The sequence below is a fragment of the Pezoporus wallicus genome, unplaced genomic scaffold, assembly GCF_028554395.1.
Source record: "Pezoporus wallicus isolate ANWC-B61680 ecotype Strahan unplaced genomic scaffold, APGP_CSIRO_Pwel_v1 contig_1851, whole genome shotgun sequence".
NCBI classification, from domain to species: domain Eukaryota; kingdom Metazoa; phylum Chordata; class Aves; order Psittaciformes; family Psittacidae; genus Pezoporus; species Pezoporus wallicus.
Window position 1 is genome coordinate 214,053 of NW_026635653.1, and position 19,020 is coordinate 233,072.

The 19,020-nt window shown below is 40.9% G+C and overlaps 1 protein-coding gene across 2 annotated transcripts in view; it reads right to left on the reverse strand.

The window, feature by feature from the left end:
* COL4A2 (collagen type IV alpha 2 chain) overlaps nt 1-19,020 on the reverse strand; it is a 145,998-nt gene that overhangs the window by 48,800 nt on the left and 78,178 nt on the right. For both annotated transcript variants that reach the window (XM_057397219.1, XM_057397218.1), the window contains 3 exons: nt 3,464-3,598; nt 3,337-3,381; nt 533-649 (listed from right to left, as the gene is read on the reverse strand). In XM_057397219.1, the coding sequence (XP_057253202.1) occupies nt 533-649; nt 3,337-3,381; nt 3,464-3,598 (297 nt within the window). The remainder of the gene's footprint in view (nt 1-532; nt 650-3,336; nt 3,382-3,463; nt 3,599-19,020) is intronic.

The window sequence follows — 19,020 nt, forward strand, 5'->3', positions numbered from 1 at the left end:
CCCTCACAGTACGTAAGAGTGACTTTCTGATTCCATGGGAAGAATCCCCCATTACCTGGGAGTGGTATTACAGGGTAGCACCTCCTAGCTAAAGCTGCAGCAGCAGCTCCCCAGGGGCTGACACGTGCTCTGGTAAATCCAGGAGCCCCTGCTCACCTCAGCATGATCCTATGTATCGTGCCATGAAAGCCAGTACTTTGGCCATGGGACAGGGAAGGAAAAGGTTACTTTCATCAGAAGTTGTCATTTTAAGATTATTTTACCACTGTTGGTGGTGTACAGGTTTTCCTGAAGTATTCTCCCTGCAATACCTACATGACAGATATAGCTCTGGGCAGACCTCCCAGCCCTGGCTGCAATTCAGTAACTAAGCATAGCCCACTGTGTCCATGGTAAGTTCGCATGTATGCTCTGCTGGGCCAAAAGGGAGCTCCATTAAGAGATGTCCCATTTGCTTCCAAAACACATGTGACTAAAACTCCCTTCAGCAATGATTTTACCTTCAGGTGCTCCCTTACTGCCAGCTACTTACAATGGTACCAGGGAAACCAGAGAATCCAGGAGTTCCCGAGTCACCAGGGTCACCTACTGTCCCGTTACAGCCATCATGACCTGGTTTCCCCCTTGATCCTGGCTGCCCTGGATGACCCTGTTGAGGGAAAAAAAACAAGTGTTTATCTATCCATCTGTTTCTAGTTTTCCTTTTCCTGTAGTCACACAGTATTTAGACATTCTCACATTAAGCCCAAGGCTTGGATCCATGGGAAACTATGATTTTCAAAGACAGAAACAGACAGTGCCTTTTTTTAATATAGCTGCAGCTTGAACCAGATGCCCCAGACAGCATGAAAAAATGAGTAGTGAAGGACCTTTCAGAAAGGGTAAGAAAGCTATGTTCAATGTAGGCTCTGTTAAGCAAGAGAGCTAAGCCAGATGAGGCTGCTGTACAGAGAGCCACTAAGAACTGGGATTTTTAAGCATTTTAGTGCTTCACACTGGAAGAGTGGGAAGAAAGGTTCCTCACTGACTTTGAACAGCTTCCAAGCCAGGAAAAACCAGTCAGAGATGCTTTTGGAGCTAGCTTGAGTGTTGTGATGAGGATTTAAGCATGGAAAAAAACAGCAGGCCTCAAAGCAAGGGAGTGAGGGGCACTGCAGAACCTCCACACTGAGACTTTGAAAAGTTATTCCTGTCTCAAGCTGGATTTTCATTGCTGTACCTATATTCACCTTAATCGCTGTTGCTTCTGGTTCGCCCTGAGGCTGATGAGAAGCAAGTATACCCTTGATCAGCTCTTTCTTCCAAGGGACTCAAGTGAGAAAACCCAGAAACTAACATAAGATATTTTTCTCTTTCTCTTCTATCTAGAATAAGAGTTTTCTCTGCTTCTGCTCCCTTGCCTACAGGAAATCTGTCCATGTCCTTACCTAGCTCTATGTCGTGGTTTAAACCCTAGCCAAACAGCTCGTTCACTCACTCCCAGTGAGTGGTGCTGGGCTGGAAGCAATCGAGGCCCCCCTGCCCCGGGCTCTCCCCTTCCCCGCTCCCGGAGAGATGGGGAGGAGGATCGAAAGAGTGCAACTCCCACGGGTTGAGACAAGAACAGTCCAGCAACCAATGTACAACACAAATCACCACCGCTACCACCAACGACAACAATGATAAGGGAAAATAACAAGGGAAGAGAATACAATACCACCCGCCGAGAAACGAGTCCAACCCAGAAGACCCCGTGTCCTTCCGGGTAAGTCTCAGTTACCCTCCCAGGCATGACGTGCTGTGGTATGGAATACCTCTTTGGCTAGCTTGGATCAGGTGTCCTGTCTCTGCTTCCTCACAGCCTCCCCTCCTCCCTGGCAGAGCATGAGCCTCACAAAGTCCTTGGTCAGGGTAAACATTACTTAGCAACAACTGAAAACATCGGTGTTATCAGCGCTGTTCCCAGGCTGGAAGTCAAAACATAGCACTGCACCAGCTACCAAGAAGGAGAAAAATTAATTGCTACCGCTAAAGCCAGGACACTCTAACAAGTCTGGCATTCCTCACATCAGAAGACACTGAGGCTTGCCACCATCCTCTCTTGGCCTCTAGCCTCACACTCTAACACCGTGTCATTACAGTTCATACCTGTACCTATCGACCTGCTGTCTGATGGTCAGTGTTAGTCTCGGCCTGAGAAAACTGGTTGAGTTTGGTGAATATAAGTTAGTGGGAAGGGCAAGGGAGCTTGAGGACAGGACATAGTGACCATACGGGTTCAAGTACTGTCTGAAGGTATTTATCCTTCACAACCAACATGCAGAGGTTGGGAAGGCAGGGCTGAAAAAGAAAACTTGCTCAGGTAAGAGAAGTGGTCCAGCAACACCAAGCTTCACAGCAATTTACTCTCCTCCTGAGGATGCTTAGAAAAAAGTCAGTGTGACATGGTGAGATGAACAAGATCCTTGGCATCAGGGGTGTTAATAAAAATGGGAGAGTCCTCTGCTTTTCCTTTGAGAGTGAGAAAGAGGGAGAAGAGAAAGATTGTGAGAGAGAAAGCCCTGAATCTCAATAGGGAACTCTTCTGGAAACAAACAAGGGTGAAAGGAGAGTGGATGTGGATGCGTGGGCTGCAGAGTGGGGCCCCGGTGTCAAGGAGCACTAGAAAGGAAACCCAAGCCTGGGAACTCTGTCCAGGGATTCCAGTGACTCAGATTTCTTTGTTATTTTATGACACAAGATGTAAAGAAGTGTAAGCTGGGAAAATACTGTGCTGTGAACTTTACCCGGCTTTCCTCTTTGAATGTTTCAGTTTCACGGACCTGGTCAATTTGTTCAAAGTTTGACAGTGTTTAGGAAGTTTTTTAAGACTATCTCAAGCATGCCACATGAGCTATAACACAAATAGCAATGGTTAGTATTCTAAAAATCATTGGTCTTTCTATGTGCTTTTCAACTCTGAAATAATTAAGGAATGACCCACTGGTGTCCTTTGCTCACAAGCTTAAGAGATGTGAAGTAGTTATCTCCCAGCTCTTCCCTACAAAAGAACATACTTAGCTGGGTAACCTCCAGGGACACAGGAAATTTCTATCCTTTCTTGTCCCCTTTGCAAGGGACTTTCTCCATAGGACAAAGCAAATGGACCTTAATTATCTGAGGGAATGAGAGGAAGCACAGATCCTGAGATCTTGTCTAGCTGCAGATCCAGTCCAACAAATGCCCTTAGCTTAAAACTGTGTATGTGGCTGATGCTGAATTTAGCCCAGCTATTTTAATTAAAGCACAAAGGCTTTAAACTAGCTTGCAATATTTGCAGTTGGTGATTTCTTAAAGATGAGGTAAACAGCTACTTACAGGCACACCATCTGCCCCGGGGAATCCAGTGACTCCTCTTTGCCCCTAGAATGAAACAGCGCAATTAAAATGATGCTCTGCCCAGTATTTTGCTTGTCAGCTAAAACATCTGCAATTCAGAAGTTACCATTTCTCCTTTGGGTCCACTTATTCCTGGCTGTCCTCTTTCACCCTTGTGACCTTTGGGACCTTGCACTCCTGGGATTCCCATCAATCCTGGTGGACCAGTGAACCCCTGAGATCCAAGAAGTCCTGGCTGGCCCTGATAAAAATAATAAAGAAGCATTTATTTAGGGACAGACATGAAGCTGGATTAGTTACCGCTGCTACAATGGAGTCAATCTCTTGAAGACAAAATAAACACAGAATCCCTTTCCGTTCCAGTAGGTCAGACTCTTTGATGAATGTCATCTGGAAACACCACAGAGAGAAACTCCAGGAACAGTGACCACATTGCACGTGACAAAATCAATGTGTGGAAATGCACACTCAAATCAAGGTTCACTACTTGAATATTCATGGCTGCTCTATGAAAAAAAGTGTTTTCTTTGGAATAAGGCTTCTCAAGAGTGATTCTCACTAGCCTGCAACATAACCAATTAATACTCCAAGCAAATAAAATATGCTTAACTGTGAAATTGCTTAATGGCTCTATTTCTTACAACTGGAGTCTGCCTCTTTGGGGATGACATTTCTATTTATCATTGGAGCCTGAAAATGATTAGATGTGCATACATCCACACAGGTGGAGGAGCTGCATTCAGGGCTCCCTTGTCATTCTCCCTTCCAGAGCTGGCTCGGCTCTTGGGGCCACTTCAAACATTATTTAAAAGTAATCCCCTGTTGACTGCCAACATCACAAGGCTCAACTGGGGAAAAAATAATTTTGAAAGAACACAATGTTGATTTAAGTAATGGGTTGTGACAATATGTCTGAGATCTGTGAACCAAAGTGTCTGAAAGCGGTTCCAGACGTAGTGTTACTGAAGGCACATATGTTTTGCATGCTCTACACTACACAATGCACTAATGACACTCACAGTAAATTGATGCAATCTTTTCTGGAAAAATATGCTTCAATGGAGCAAAGCACCGTTTACTGAGTTCTAATTAAGACAATTCTAATGAAACTATATTTAAAATTAATTTAGATTTTTCACAGACTAGTCTACACCAGCACCAGTATCTCACAAAGCAAGAATTACAGCAAAGCATGAATAAACAGATATCTACTTATACAAACAACTGACAAAAAAAATAACACTCTGTTTTAGTATAAAATACTTACAGTCTCGCCCATGCCTGCAAAGAAAGAGCTAGAAGATGAATAAAATCCCGGTCCAGGAAGGATAATACTTCAATTAATGCCATTGAGGTGGGAGAAGTGGAGGAGGACAGTGTGGGGACTTTAAGAAATGAATCTGAAGATACCCTAATTTCTTTTTATTCAGGAAGTTGTAGGAAAGATACTGAGAAACGCTTTATTGATATAAGGTGATTTTTTATATTCTCATACTAAAGGATAGGCCCATTTGAGACACACTTTCAAAACTCAATTGTCAACAATCTGTCTATAATTAACATTTATCTAGGCTACAGTTGTCTTGATACCGCAACCCCAAAAACAAAGAGTATGACTGAAACACAGCTTACTTCTAGTTTTAGAAATAAATCAATTTGCCACACTGCTTTTGTGGAAAATGGCTGTCACAGCAGTTGGAGTAGGTTTTTGTATTTTAAATCTTATTGTATAACATCAAGTGAGTCCATACAGAGAAGCTGATGCAGCCAAACAAAGTACAAAACTCAGTGCAATATTTTTGTTTTTTTATTTTCTTGGAAGAAGACTAGGAATGAGCCTGAGTATGAAGAATGAATTGCATAGAGTTCTTGGGACAAGCCACCAGGATGGACCTCTTACATTATGGATCTTTTGCTATAGTGTTATAATTATTTTGACAAATCTGATTGTTTAGGAGCATTGCCAAGGGACAACAGGGATTCTTTAAGTGTTTGAGCTGTCAGCATGAAAGTGAACCTCTCCACGTACAGCCAAGCCCAAGTTTATATAGCATACCTGCTTCTAAACCAAGCCTGCTCATGTGGATTCTCAGGCACTAGGAGGCCAATGCCTTTTCAAGCTAACAAACGAAGAAGCAACAAAGGTTATATTAATACATATAAAATATAATACGATTTGTGTTGGCAGGAGGTATATGCATCTGGTATATGCTCATTTCCTTATGTCAGCAATAGCTGGTTATTACAGATGTATCTTTCTCCACATCAGTAGTTTTCAGGTTTTAAAAAATCAGTGAATCTCTTGAAAGTAATCATATGAAGGTGCAGATCCTTGTCTAAACAGATTCACAGCACATACTTTTCTAGTTACCTGACTCAAATGGAAATATGCTGATTAGAAGCACTAGAATGATGATTTAAATCTGAGCCAATAATCATCAGTGTGAGCTCCAAGGTCAGGAAGATCTTATATCACAAAGAAGTCTTTTCTGACATCATGTTTTCTCAACTTTTCTTACTAAGGCTCAAAATTTAAGTATAAAGGAATTAAGAGAGAGAACATATGTACATACACCATGAAACTGCTTTTTTTTCAGTGAAATAATAGATATTTCATCAAGTTTTAAAAATTCATTGTGTTCTTTATTGTTTTTTGTAAAGCAGTATCAATTCTTATGCAAATATCAAAATATTTCCTTGTTATAAGGCCTTAAAACTTAATTAAATACTTTAGCTAGCTTGTTCTTCCCCATACATCTAAATGTAGAAAGGAACCTTTAAATGGGATAAAAACGTATCTCATACACCTGCAAAGAACACAGAAATATTATTCAAGTCCAACTGTAGAGATTTAAGTTGGCTTCAGTTTCAGTTTGAGAGGTTCTGAAAACAAACGTGTCACTATTCCTACAAAGAATGGAAAACCTGGATTCTGTACCCTGAAAATGCTGTTTCACTTTTGAAGTACCTGAAAAACAAAAGAAACCAAATAAATTCCAAAAGCTACTCATAAATTCCAAAAGTGCCCATCTGCATCCCTTTTGTGGGCAGCAGGTTGCAGGCAGAAAGTGTGTAAAACATTTAATTGACACTTCTGATAAAACGCTGGTTATGTTCTTCAGAACTTTCAAATCTATGGATGGCTTTCTGCAGGGGCCATAAAGAGTTGTAACACTTCAAAGGGGGCATTACATGCAACATGGTTACCTCTCCAATTCCTACACCAAATAACACTCTCCCATTTCCAGTCCCATTTTCTTATCTGGTGTGGAGAAAGAAGTAAATGAGTAATGGAAAACACAAAGAGAGTTAAGTAACACCGGCAGCCCGTTCCCCATGCTTTCCTGGTAATTATCTGGTCATTTGTTTTTCAAAAAAGAGGGGTTATTTAATATTACTTGCAATAAAGACAAGAGCATTGATCCTTCTGTGACCAGTTTAGTATGAGACTAAAGTCAGAGCTTTCAGGGGAAGTACTTAATATCATTTGTGTAATTCTTCAGCCCATTAGTAATTTGACTTCAGTTAACAACTGTTAACTGAATTAACTTTGTTAACCTTCATTAACTTGGACTTGCCAGCTTTTACTCTTTATGTTACATCTTTTGTTGAACAAGTATGGCCCTTTTTCATTACTAAATAACCTAAGAACATTCTTTTGCAAAGGTCACTGAGGAGATTTAAGCAAAGACAATCAATTTGAAAGGCTTAGTCAAGTAAAGCACGACTCAATTATTACCAATTATCAAGGATGCTGGGGAGAGACTCTTCATTAGGCACTGTAGTGGTAGGAAAAAGGGGTAATGTCTTCAAACTTGCACATGGGAAGTCTAAATTGGATATAAGGAAGAAGTTCGTTACTGTTAGGGTGGTGAGGCACTGGAATGGGTTGCCCAGGGAAGTTGTGAAGGCTCCGTCCCTGGCAGTGATCAAGATCAGGTTGGACAGAGCTTTGGGCGACAAGGTTTAGTGCGAGGCATCCCTGTCCATGGCAGGGGGGGTTGGAACTAGATGATCTTAAGGTCCTTTCCAACCCAAAGTATTCTGTGATTCTATTAGAGTCCCAAATTCCCCTCTTTTGAAACATGGTACTGCTCTGCTGTGCTTCTGGGGGGTCAGAAGTCCTAGCAAATTCTCCAGACCTGTGAAATTGTGTCTAGATTAAACTTCCAGGTCAAAACCCCACCAAAACCCCAATAAAAACCTCCAAAAGGCAAGCCTAAGGAAACATGCTTTCCTTATCTGTTGTATTTTAGACAACTCACAAAGACCTTTCTTCTGTGCTCCCTTCCTTAAATGATAAAATCAATGCTCTAGGAAGGTGAGAGAAAGGTGCTGTCTGGCAGAAGGCTTCCCATTTTGATGAGGTGAACTGGAACTCTTCCTGAATCCAGAGCAAGGAATGATTACTTCATGTCACAATCATGTCGCTGAAAGGCTTATCACAGCATGCATGGCAGCTATGGCACTATGGCCAGCATCAATGAGGGAGCATGTGAAAAGGAAAGGAAAAAGTGGGCTGATGGAATATCTTGGACACTAAGAAGAAGTTTTAAATTTGTTCCAAGAAAACTTCCATGCCTGTTCAGATAAATCACAAAGCTCCCAATGCCAGGATGCATTCCTAAATAGGCAGTCCCTGCTTTGCTCTTCCTGTGACTTCAGCTGACTGGAAGAGGTCTCACACAATTCATGCGGCTGGCCCAGCCATTTGCAAAAGCTATTTACAGACAGGAGCAAAGGTTGGAAATTGAGGAAGCTGTGTGGAAATCTTCCCAGAAAATATTTGCAATGCTGTATATACATTGCCACTTGTCCAGTGACGTGCATGAAGGAACATGCTGTCAAGGTTGTGACTGAATTTAATAACTGCATTTTGCAATGAAGTCCCAGTGGACTTCAGAAGATCCTGAACAGCCTTTTAAATCTGTACTGAATGTTCATACTTTGCAGCCTGTTCTTTTTCCAGTTCTTTCAGGATCAGTCAAATGAAAGAGATGTCACGTTGCAATAGTTTCTTCCATCTAATTTACTGCTAAGTTTACAACAAAGCTGGTAGAGGAGGTTGCGCTAATTTTGAGATCAACCAGTTGTTTGAGGTGCTATACAAATAAAGATACAATAAAGGATAGTACTGGCTCCAAAGGTTTTAAAATACAAGCACATAATCACAGATTGCTGAGAAATCCACGTATCAGTGTGGAGATATGAAGAAAAGAGAAAACTGTTGATTTGCAATAAAGAGGAGCCAGTATCAGAATTAATTACTGGAAAGCTTCAGAGTCATTGAGCCCATTTCTCCGCATTTCATTACAGACTTCCCTTTTGCAACTGCTTCTGGTATATGGAATGTGATGATTCAGTATTCCCCACACGAAAGCGATCCTTGTAGGCCATCATTTATTTAATAGAGGACAAGAAGAAAGGAGGTTAATTCCCTGACATTTTTAAAAGGTCATTGGCGAAAGGACAAGTTCACTTCCTCTGGGAAGGGTGATCTGACTGTGACAGACAAGTGGGAACTGGGACTTTTTGTTAAGTTGGCTCAGCCAGAAATGGTCCCTGTAAGAACAGATGAGGAAAGGACGTGATAGCAAGGACCTCAATGCAGTTCCACTACAGGGAGACCAACAAACGGAACAGAGAGCAACTCACCAGGGAATAAAATCAGTTATAAGGAAAATGAGCAACTTCTGAGCTGATTAAAAGTGCTAACGCAGGAAAAGGCATCCCTGCAGGCACGCAGGAAAGACACAGGGAAAGTTTTAAAAATAATGCTGGCAAAATGTGGAGAATAGGGTGTAAATGTAGGGAATTTGCGGTTCTCTAAGGCATCTTCCACAGAGGTAGGCACAGTAAAACTATCATTGAATCCAACTAAAAAATGCTTAAATTAAACCTTAAATGCTCTCATCACCCCCAAAAACATGAACTACAAGCAACAACTTCAAGAACCCTGTTGTGGCACACTGAGTCAGACTGGTATGGGCATATCACCCGGCATTTCTCTTGGACCATAAATCCAGGAGTTAATGGATTGAATATTAAAGGGGAATATGTAAGTGAGGGATTTGGGGTTTCAGCTCCATGCAATGTACGCTGTGCCAGAAATCACTCTGCTATGGGGTTGCACAGCTTTGGGCTGGGTGGAAGAGAAAAGCAGAGCACATGGAGCGTCGTGCTGCCATAGCTCAACTAGGTCAAGTCAGTGACTGCTCCTGGCAGTCCAAGACTGCCCAGTAGAGACAGATTTCCAGAGGCTCATTGCACAACAGCCCCTGGCTATTTACAGAACCAATCTCAAATCAAGTTTAAGACCATATGGGATCCTCTCCATGGCAAGGATACATGTGCGGTCTTCCTTTCCTGCCAGCTCTACTAAGATAAAATTTTTGCTTACCCCCACTTTCCAGTGGTTACTGGAATAAACCAAGGTTAAAACACTTTGCTTTCAAAGCTTCACTGGGTACAAAATCAGTCACTGATGAGCACATCTTCCATGACACAGAAGACACTGGTACATTTCCACACCATATATCATTATGCTGTACATTGATAACGTAGTCTGAATGGTTCCATCCACCCCAGCAACTCAAGCGTTTTGCTTTAGTAAGATTAAAACTTTTTTGCAATTCCACCTGAAAAAAGTAGTTCAAAATAATCCACGGAATGGTAGAAAATCACAGAATCATTAGGATTGGAAGGGACCTCTGGAGATCACCTAGTCCATCCTTCATTGCCAAGGCAAGGACCACCTAGAGAAGGTTATGTAGGAACGTGTCCAGGTGGGTTTTGAATGTCTCTAGGGAGGAAGACTCCACAACCTCCTGGGCAGCCTGTTCCAGTGCTCTGCTACCTTTAACATATAGAAGTTCTTCCTCACATCATTGAGGTGAAACTGCTTGTGTTTTAATTTATGGCCATTGCTCCTTGTCCTCTTGCTGGGCATCACCGAAGAGTCTGGCACTATTTTCCTGGCACCTGCCTTGAAGGTATTTATATGCATTCATGAGATCTCCTCCCAGTCTTCTCTTCTCTAGACTAAACAGGCCCAGGTCCTGCATTCTCTCCTCATAAGTGAGATGCTCCAGAACCCTGACCATCCTTGTGGCCTCCACTGGAGACTCTCCAGTAGCTCCTTGTCTTTCTTGTACTGAGGAGCCCAGCAATTCAGATGTGGCCTCACCAGGGTAGAGGGGAGGATCACCTCCCTTGACCTGCTGGCCACAGTCATGAACCCCAGGATACTATTGGACCTCCTGACAAATATAAATACAAAGGGTATAACATAGCTAATGCTAACCACTGGAAAGAGAGATTATATGGGAGAAAAAAATCCTGAAGTTTGTGCAGGCTTGGCTGTTAAACATATTAGCATGTCACTCTATATTTGTGTCTTCAGGACTGTAATAATGACTATTTTCTAAAAGACAGATACCAATCTCAACTTGCAGCTAGCATTCAGAAGCTCTTCACTAGATGGCACCAGCCATTGATACTGCACGCAGCCCACACCACCACAGGTGCATGTTTCCAGACCATGTTACAACTTCAGGAAATCTGATAAGGAGTTCAGGTATGGTTAAAATATCTTTGTGTGAAAGCTACAGCAACAAAAAGCAAATGTCTGGCAGTGAGATAGCTGGGAAGGTACAAATGAAATGAGATGAAATTCATCATGCAACCAAGCAGCATGGCTTCCTGAAGTGCCTGACTCATTGTTCACCCTTTATTTCATATAATAGGAAGGACTTGGTCTTCTAAGAGAATGAGAAAAACTTGTTATTTTATTTCTTCAGTGGATTGCTAAATTTACATTTAATGTCACAGGCCTGCCTCTTCTCAAATTTATGTTCTGAATCTGTATTAGCTTCTATAGGCTGGCATTAGCTTCTACTACCACATGGTTATCAGAGTTAGGAAGGGATGGACTCCTGTAATCTAACTTGAATATTGATAAGCCAGTGAAGCAAACCTTTCTCATATGCCTAAATTATGTGATAGTCAATTCTTGACAGAGTAGCATTGACAGAGTCAGCAGTCTTAAAAAAAAAAAAAAGTACATAGCTAATGTTTATTTCTATTTTTAATTTATTTTTTGCTACTTCAGAGGTTATTTAGCTGACTTTCACATCCAGCTGATTTTCTCAGAAAAGACTTTCCTTCTTATTTGTTAAAAAGCTTTTATTTATACCAAAAAGTAAACAAAAAAGTATAAAATTCATGTTAAGTTAAAAATAACTAAAACTTGAGGCTAGTTCAGCCTAGTGGCATGGTAACAATTTGCTGCTCTTTCAACTACATTGTCTGGACATGCGACATTTTCTCCCAGGACAGTGGTGACCAAATGACATTAACATTAATTCCAGAGCAGTGATTCAGCTTGCAGAAGTTTTGGGTTTGCTTTTTTTTTTTTTTTTTTTAATTATGGAAGGAATAAACATTAAATCTTCATGAAAAAAGAACAATGAGAGGGTTCTCTTTACCAGAAGCCACAGCCCTTTTCTGTAGTCAGTAAATGAAATAAGCTTGTACTGTTCCCTTTTCCCACAGTTTGATCTAATTTGTGATCTTCCAGAAAGCTGCTATGTCACCCAAGAAGATAAAACATGTGCAAAAGAAAATATACACTGGAATATAGGTCAAACACTTAAGAACCAGTTAAAAGATTCTTCATGTCACAAAACACATAGGAGTATATGTCACAAGTGCTTTTTGTGCTTTGCAGAGCTGCTGTAGAAAGAATGATACCCGGACCATGGCAATGGTCTCTCAAAGAAAAACATCCGAAAGGGCAAGTCCAGACAAAACCTCACAAGGATTTCCATGCTAAGTCATCAAGAGGTTATTGCATAGAGGAGAGAAGAGGAAAGAGAAGATGTGGGAAGGAAGTGCCGGGCAGAGGGGAAGGGTGGTTTTGTTTGCAGACTCAGTAAAGGAATAAATCTGAAAGTCCAAAGCAGCATCTCTGCTGAAGTATGGCTGCACAAACAAATTGAGAAATCTGGGATCAGACTTAAGCAATTAACCTGATCTTAGAATCATAGAATCATAGAATAGTTAGGGTTGGAAAGGACCTTAAGATCATCTAGTTCCAACCCCCCTGCCATGGGCAGGGACACCTCACACTAAACCATATCACCCAATGCCTCATCCAACCTGGTCTTGAACACTGCAGAGATGGAGCATTAACAACCTCCCTGGGCAACCCATTCCAGTGCCTCACCACCCTCACAGGAAAGAATTTCCTCCTTAGATCCAATCTAAACTTCCCCTGTTTAAGTTTCAACCCATTACCCCTTGTCCTGTCACTACAGTCCCTAATGAACAGTCCCTCCTATAGGCCCCCTTCAGATACTGGAAGGCTGCTCTGAGGTCTCCACGCAGCCTTCTCTTCTCCAGGCTGAACAGCCCCAACTTCCTCAGCCTGTCTTCATACAGGAGGTGCTCCAGTCCCCTGATCATCCTCGTGGCCCTCCTCTGGACTTGCTCCAACAGCTCCATGTCCTTTTTACGTTGAGGACACCAGAACTGCACACAATACTCCAGGTGAGGTCTCACAAGAGCAGAGTAGAGGGGCAGGATCACCTCCTTCGACCTGCTGGTCACACTCCTTTTCATGCAGCCCGGGATACGGTTGGCTTTCTGGGCTGCAAGCGCACACTGAAGCTGGCTCATGTTCATTTTCTCATCGACCAACACCCCCAAGTCCTTCTCCTCAGGGCTGCTCTGAATCTCTTCTCTGCCCAACCTGTAGCTGTGCCTGGGATTGCTCCGACCCAGGTGTAGGACCTTGCACTTGGTATGGTTAAACTTCATGAGGTTGGCATCAGCCAAGGGAACTTTACCTGACTGCCATGATTTCTCCAATATGATGGCCAGTGGCTTAGCAACTTCATTTGCCAGCTCCTTCAGGACCCGCGGATGAACCTCATCAGGATCCATGGACTTGTGCACGTTCAGATTTTTAAGATGTTCTCGAACAAGATCCTCTCCTACAGTGGGAGCAAGGTCTTCATTTTCAAGGTCCCTGTATCTGCCTTCCAAGACTTCTTGTTGAAGATGTGCCTCCTCATTGCAGGGTGGTTGGACTAGATGACCCTTAAATGTCCCTTCCAACCCAAACTGTTCTATGATCCTATAACACATATATTAGCAACTATATCTGTCTAGTGAGCACACTCTACTGAATTATAGACTTATAATGACTTGAAAGGCAGCAAGCATTTTTAAAGGATTTTTTAATCTATATGCAGTGTAGTCATTCACTACACTGTGATGGTAATATGTTATGGTACGATATATCCCAGTGAACATATTTAAAGTGGATATTCAAACAAATCCACCCTGAATGTACCCATTTTTCTTAGCTGTCTACAAAAGGAGCTTAGGTCCCTCACTCAAACGCTGATCTCCACATCGTTGCTTTCTAAACAATACCCCAAAAGATCAAGCCCTGGAATTGTGGATTTAGCAGTTAGAATTAATACTGAAATAAACTTGAGCATGAAAACTATTCTGCATGAAAAAGGAGCTGGATATAAATGCAATACATTTACTAAACTTGGCAGGCAGTATATGTCAGAACAGTTGCTACTGGTGGTGCAAAATAATAGGATTTTCTTAGAAGTTAGAAATATTTCAGTGATCAGATGATAATGGTGTGTGCTCGAAAGTATATGCATTTAATCGAAATATATCATCTGGACTGTACCTTTCTTCCTTTTTTGGCTACTCAGATAAATGTGCTAGGAGCCACAAGAATACTAGCATTTCTACATAGCTTCTTAGTTAAGTTTCTATAATTTTATTCAGGAGATAACAAAATTTCTACCTACATTGTGCACTGCTAAAATTTTGATATGGGGCTCTGGTGATATGTAAGGGAACACAGGGAAATCTTCAGATCTCAGAAACCTGCAGAGCTATCACAGCTGCAGCTGACCGGATACTGTGCAACCTAGACAGATGCTTTGGGTTAGCATGAGCGGAAGTGCGATTAACGGAGCTACTCACTGTATGTTGGTTAAACTGCAAGTACCAACCTAAGGTAACTATAAACCCAGAAAAAAAATATGTCTATTGATACGTAAATACTGTCCCTCTGACTTCCAACCAAATAGTGTCTTTAAGAAAGAGTTAACCAGAATAACTTAGAGATGTTACTTTGGATCAACTTGAAGTTGAGATCATGAGCTAATGATGTTTCACAGAACACTAAAATGACATTGCTTTATCCTTGCAAAACATTCATTACTATTTAAATAATTGGAGAAGATTAGTTTGATAGCCAACCAAAAATTCACCAGAGAGGAAAGTCATCTTGCCAAATTTGCTCTTACAAAAGACAAATATCAAGATGATGGGTCTGGAGCAGGAGAAAGCAGGACACTCCCAGTTACCCGGTGATAGCTGCTGTATTATGTTCATGTAAAAGGGCAGACATTGGTGATGGTACCTATTAAATGTTTGACTGAGCATTTTGAGGGATGATGAATGCCTCACATGTTTTTAGCACAATGAGCATGTTTTCAGAACAGAAGAAATTTCTGTTCGTTCAGCATGGGTTTTGACAGGATTAAAAGAGCCAGACACTTCCCAGGGCACCATACAATGCAGTGCAATCCTCCTAATCTGCTAGTATCTACACCAAAGATCTTTTTTTTCATTCTTTCCATTCATTCCATTCATTTTATTACCCTCACACTATTAAGATCAACTGCTTTTTGTGACTTTTTTAAAATCCCAGTTCACACAAAATGCTAAAAACTTGCATAACACAGTGGCTCGGATAGCTGTAAGCTTGCTGCTTGGCCAGCCAGGCTCCTCACAGCGAGACAACAACCAGCACCTGCTCGCTTTAGAACATTCAGTCATAGACTCAAAAACTGATCTGCCAGCCCAACTGCTTTCAAATGGGTTTCAGCGGTGTGTGGGAGTGTTCTCAAGATCCTTAATTCAGGAAGTTGAACACAGATGTTTTCTGTCAGTAGGCGTTGGAGGCACTGATAGTAACATCTGTTCAGTTTTTTTGTGAGAACATTTTTTTTCTGTCCAAGAAGGATTCACTGTTGAAACTTCCAAATTGTGCAATTGGCAAAAATGTTAAGCCCATTAGGGTCCATGAGTTTAGGAGTATGTGAAAATTAAAACCCCTGCAGGAGTTCAGTTTATCCTATGCCAGGTTTTCCACTCTGTGCTCCTCTTCTGTTTAAACAAAAGTATAACTATTTTCGTGGTGGGAACAGCTATCAAAACTGACTTGATCATATAAATATAAGTTAGTACTGGCTGTTTAAACTGTAGAAATAATTTAATTCTTACAGAAGCACTAACTTTTCAGTTAGTTGTATATCGAGATACACCCTCCACATGGGAGCCCAGAATACACACTCTAGCAGCATGTGCAAGGGACTTGGTGTAGACCTTAGACACCCTCATGCTCCGGTCATGGGAATTTACAGTTTAGGACAGTCTCTGAGTTCCCAGCAAGGCCAGATGATTGGCTCTGAACCACCAGGAGGGATGGGGGGCTTTAAGACAGATGTGTGCAGCAATATGAAGAGTCATTGTTGATGCTGAATAAGAGACATCTTTTTTTTTCCTAACACTTTGGGACAGATGGGTCTCAAGAGCAGTGGGGTGCTGTGAGATCATCTGAATTGAGTTCGCACAGTTTTTTTCTCAACATGATTGGCTAATCTTGATGTTAGTATCAGTGTGGATGCTCTAGAAATTTCAGCAACTGGGACTCTGCACCCATATGCCTTCCAGTGGATGTGGCTTGTTAACAACGTTCTAACGCAATCATTTTGATGGTCTTTAAACTGAGCCTGGCTTCATGTTGGGTTTGTCTCCAAAAACAACAAATAGTCTAAGTAATCTGTAAGAAGTCTTGCCATCTTCAGGTAGTAAACAGAAATACTGAAAACTGACAGCAATTGTCTTTTACACAATACAATTAAAAGTCCTGTCTTTTGTATGCATAGATTAACAGAAGGTTTTTATAATCTGAAAGTGCTAGATCAAGCTGAATAATCTAGGCAATGATCTGGAGAAAGTATTATAGCAACCAAGGACTTGTAGAAGTCTCTGTGATCCCACACAAGTCTATTTTTTTTATTTTTTTTTTTTTTTGAAATCAGGAAGAAGGCAAGTAAAACTATTTTCCTTTGAATCATGAAGAAAATAGTTCTATGTCATTGAAGTACTCTTCCGAATATAGCTTGTGATAAGAAACCTAAAGAGGGTTGAGAGTGGAGTACAAAACTTGAACAGGAGGTATAGTTTTCCAGATCCATTATGAAAGATTTAGTTTTTCTGTTATACTCAGTTTGAGGTAGCAGTAATGGGGGCCAGGAGTGCCCACACATCTGCAGCTTCCAAAATGTCATCACTCATGGGAAAGGATGTTCTGGAGAACATCAACAGCAGAAAGTTCTACAGCTGTTGAAGGAGAAAGCCTATTTATCATTTCAAATGTTGATTTCAAAAGCTACTGGAATTTTTTTAACCATTTATTGTAGTCAGTGTGGGCTACTCAGCTGCTTCAGCAGAGGATTGGGATGAGAATCAGAGCAAAGTGTTCTGTTTGATCTTTTACTCCTTTTTATTCTGCAGAAAATGGGGGAGCAAAGGTACTAATAAACTGTAATGGCAAGCTGCTTTCACTTGAAGGACATGTCACTTGTCTGACAGTTTTTGATCTCCCTCTCCCCTTTCTCCATGAAAAAAATGTTTCAACTTTAACTTTCTTATCTCTCCTGCATCTGTGAGAACTTATGATTATTACACGGCTTCTACAAAGCCAATGCTAGTTCTCCTATGCAAGTAACACATATATTTTTATTGTTATTTATTTTGTCAAGAGACAAAGAACACTTGTTACATGAAAGTAAACAAACTCTGAGCAATATCCTTATTGAGCACTACAGCACTCAATACAGACTGGGATAATGTGGATGGCTAAATGAGTCACTATAGACTACAGACTGGTAACCCCAAAATTACCTGGACAATAACCAAGACTAACCAAATATTAACTGCTCTAACTTACCCTGCTTGTAAAGGGGGGGATTGGATGAGATAATCTTAAGAGGTCCCTTCCAACCTCAACCATTCTGTTTTTCAGTGAAATAAGGCAATACACCTGATGTTCAAAATACCTTAAGATCCTGCAATTTAACTGTTTGCCAGCACTATTGCTTAGATTTTTTTCCTCTCTGTGATGTCTGAAGGTTTTTCTATGTCTGCATATATATTTATTCTCCCTCTTGTTTGCTGTCTTCAGATTTCTGTGTATCTAACACAAGCCACAAAGCCCTCTAGTTTCTTCAAAACATGTAAGGCAAGGGAGCCACTGACATTCCTTACTGATAAAAACTGACAATTACTGTGAACTATTCAGGAAAAGTTAGCGCTATTAAAAAAAGCTACGTGCAAGTTTATAGCTATCTGCCCGTGGATACAATAGCTGTGTGCTTGCCACAGGCAGAATTGTGTATATGTGAGTTCGCCCATATCTTTACAGTTTAGATGGGTGCAGTATTTACAAGAAAAGCCAGGCTTCTGGTTCTGCAACACTTTAATAACCTCAGCAAAAACCCCACCAGACCTGTCACTCTACGGATTCTACTGCTTTACTCAGATGTTGCAGTTCTGAACTAGATTGCAAAAGTTTCTGCTGTTATTTGTTTCCACAGGAAAACATCAGTGAGCACTCCTGAGAAAAACTTACTTTATTCGGAACACACCCTGATACTTCACTGCTTTTTGGCATGAGAAATAACTAACAGAATGTGGCTCTAAAAGGAGAGATTTGAAGAAAGTCAGGGAAAGAAAGATGATGGAGATGCTCAGCTTCCTGTGAATACTTCTGAGTTAGAGCCATACTGATCTTCCTACTCCCGCTGCCATCTCCAAACAAGCAAGAAACCTGTATCAGACTTTGAAACAGATATATGAATGTAAATGAATTTGTCTTAATAAGGCTGACAGAATTTTCAGAGGATGAATTTCCAGTAACAAGCACTGTATAAAAAAATCAATGAAAATTTATTTCTAGTCATGCTGGTTGGGTCCATGCAACATTAGTTCCATAAATGTTAAGCCAACTGCAATGAAAAAAACCCAGAAATCTGCCTATTTGCATGTTCCTTTGTGTCTTGATGACTCTTGATAATTTTATCTATCTAGTTGGTGCACATATTAGGTACCTTGAAAAGCTGGAACCAATTCTAAAAGAATATAGTTTAACCACATGGGAATTACACATATCAGGAAGAATTTTAATGAAGCATCATAGAGAAAGCATTTGCATTATTAACTATAATAGATTGTGGACAGAAAAAAAAAATCAAAACTATTTCCTTTCAGCATTCAATAGAACTATTTTATTCTGAAGAGAAATATGGCTTGTTATCATTCCCCAGTTAATTCTGGTTATTTATAAAGGCCTGTCTAGACACTGAGATACAGATGTCTTAGATTTTAAATTATCATAGAAATGTAAATAAGTTTATTTATTTTATGCAAAGTAGTTATGAGATTCCCATAGAAGTCCCTCCTAGACTAAACTTTCCTCAAAAAATTCAGATCATAGTATGGAGAAAAGCTATGGGGGGGGGAGAGGGGGGAAATGAAATGCATTTTGAAAATGCAGGA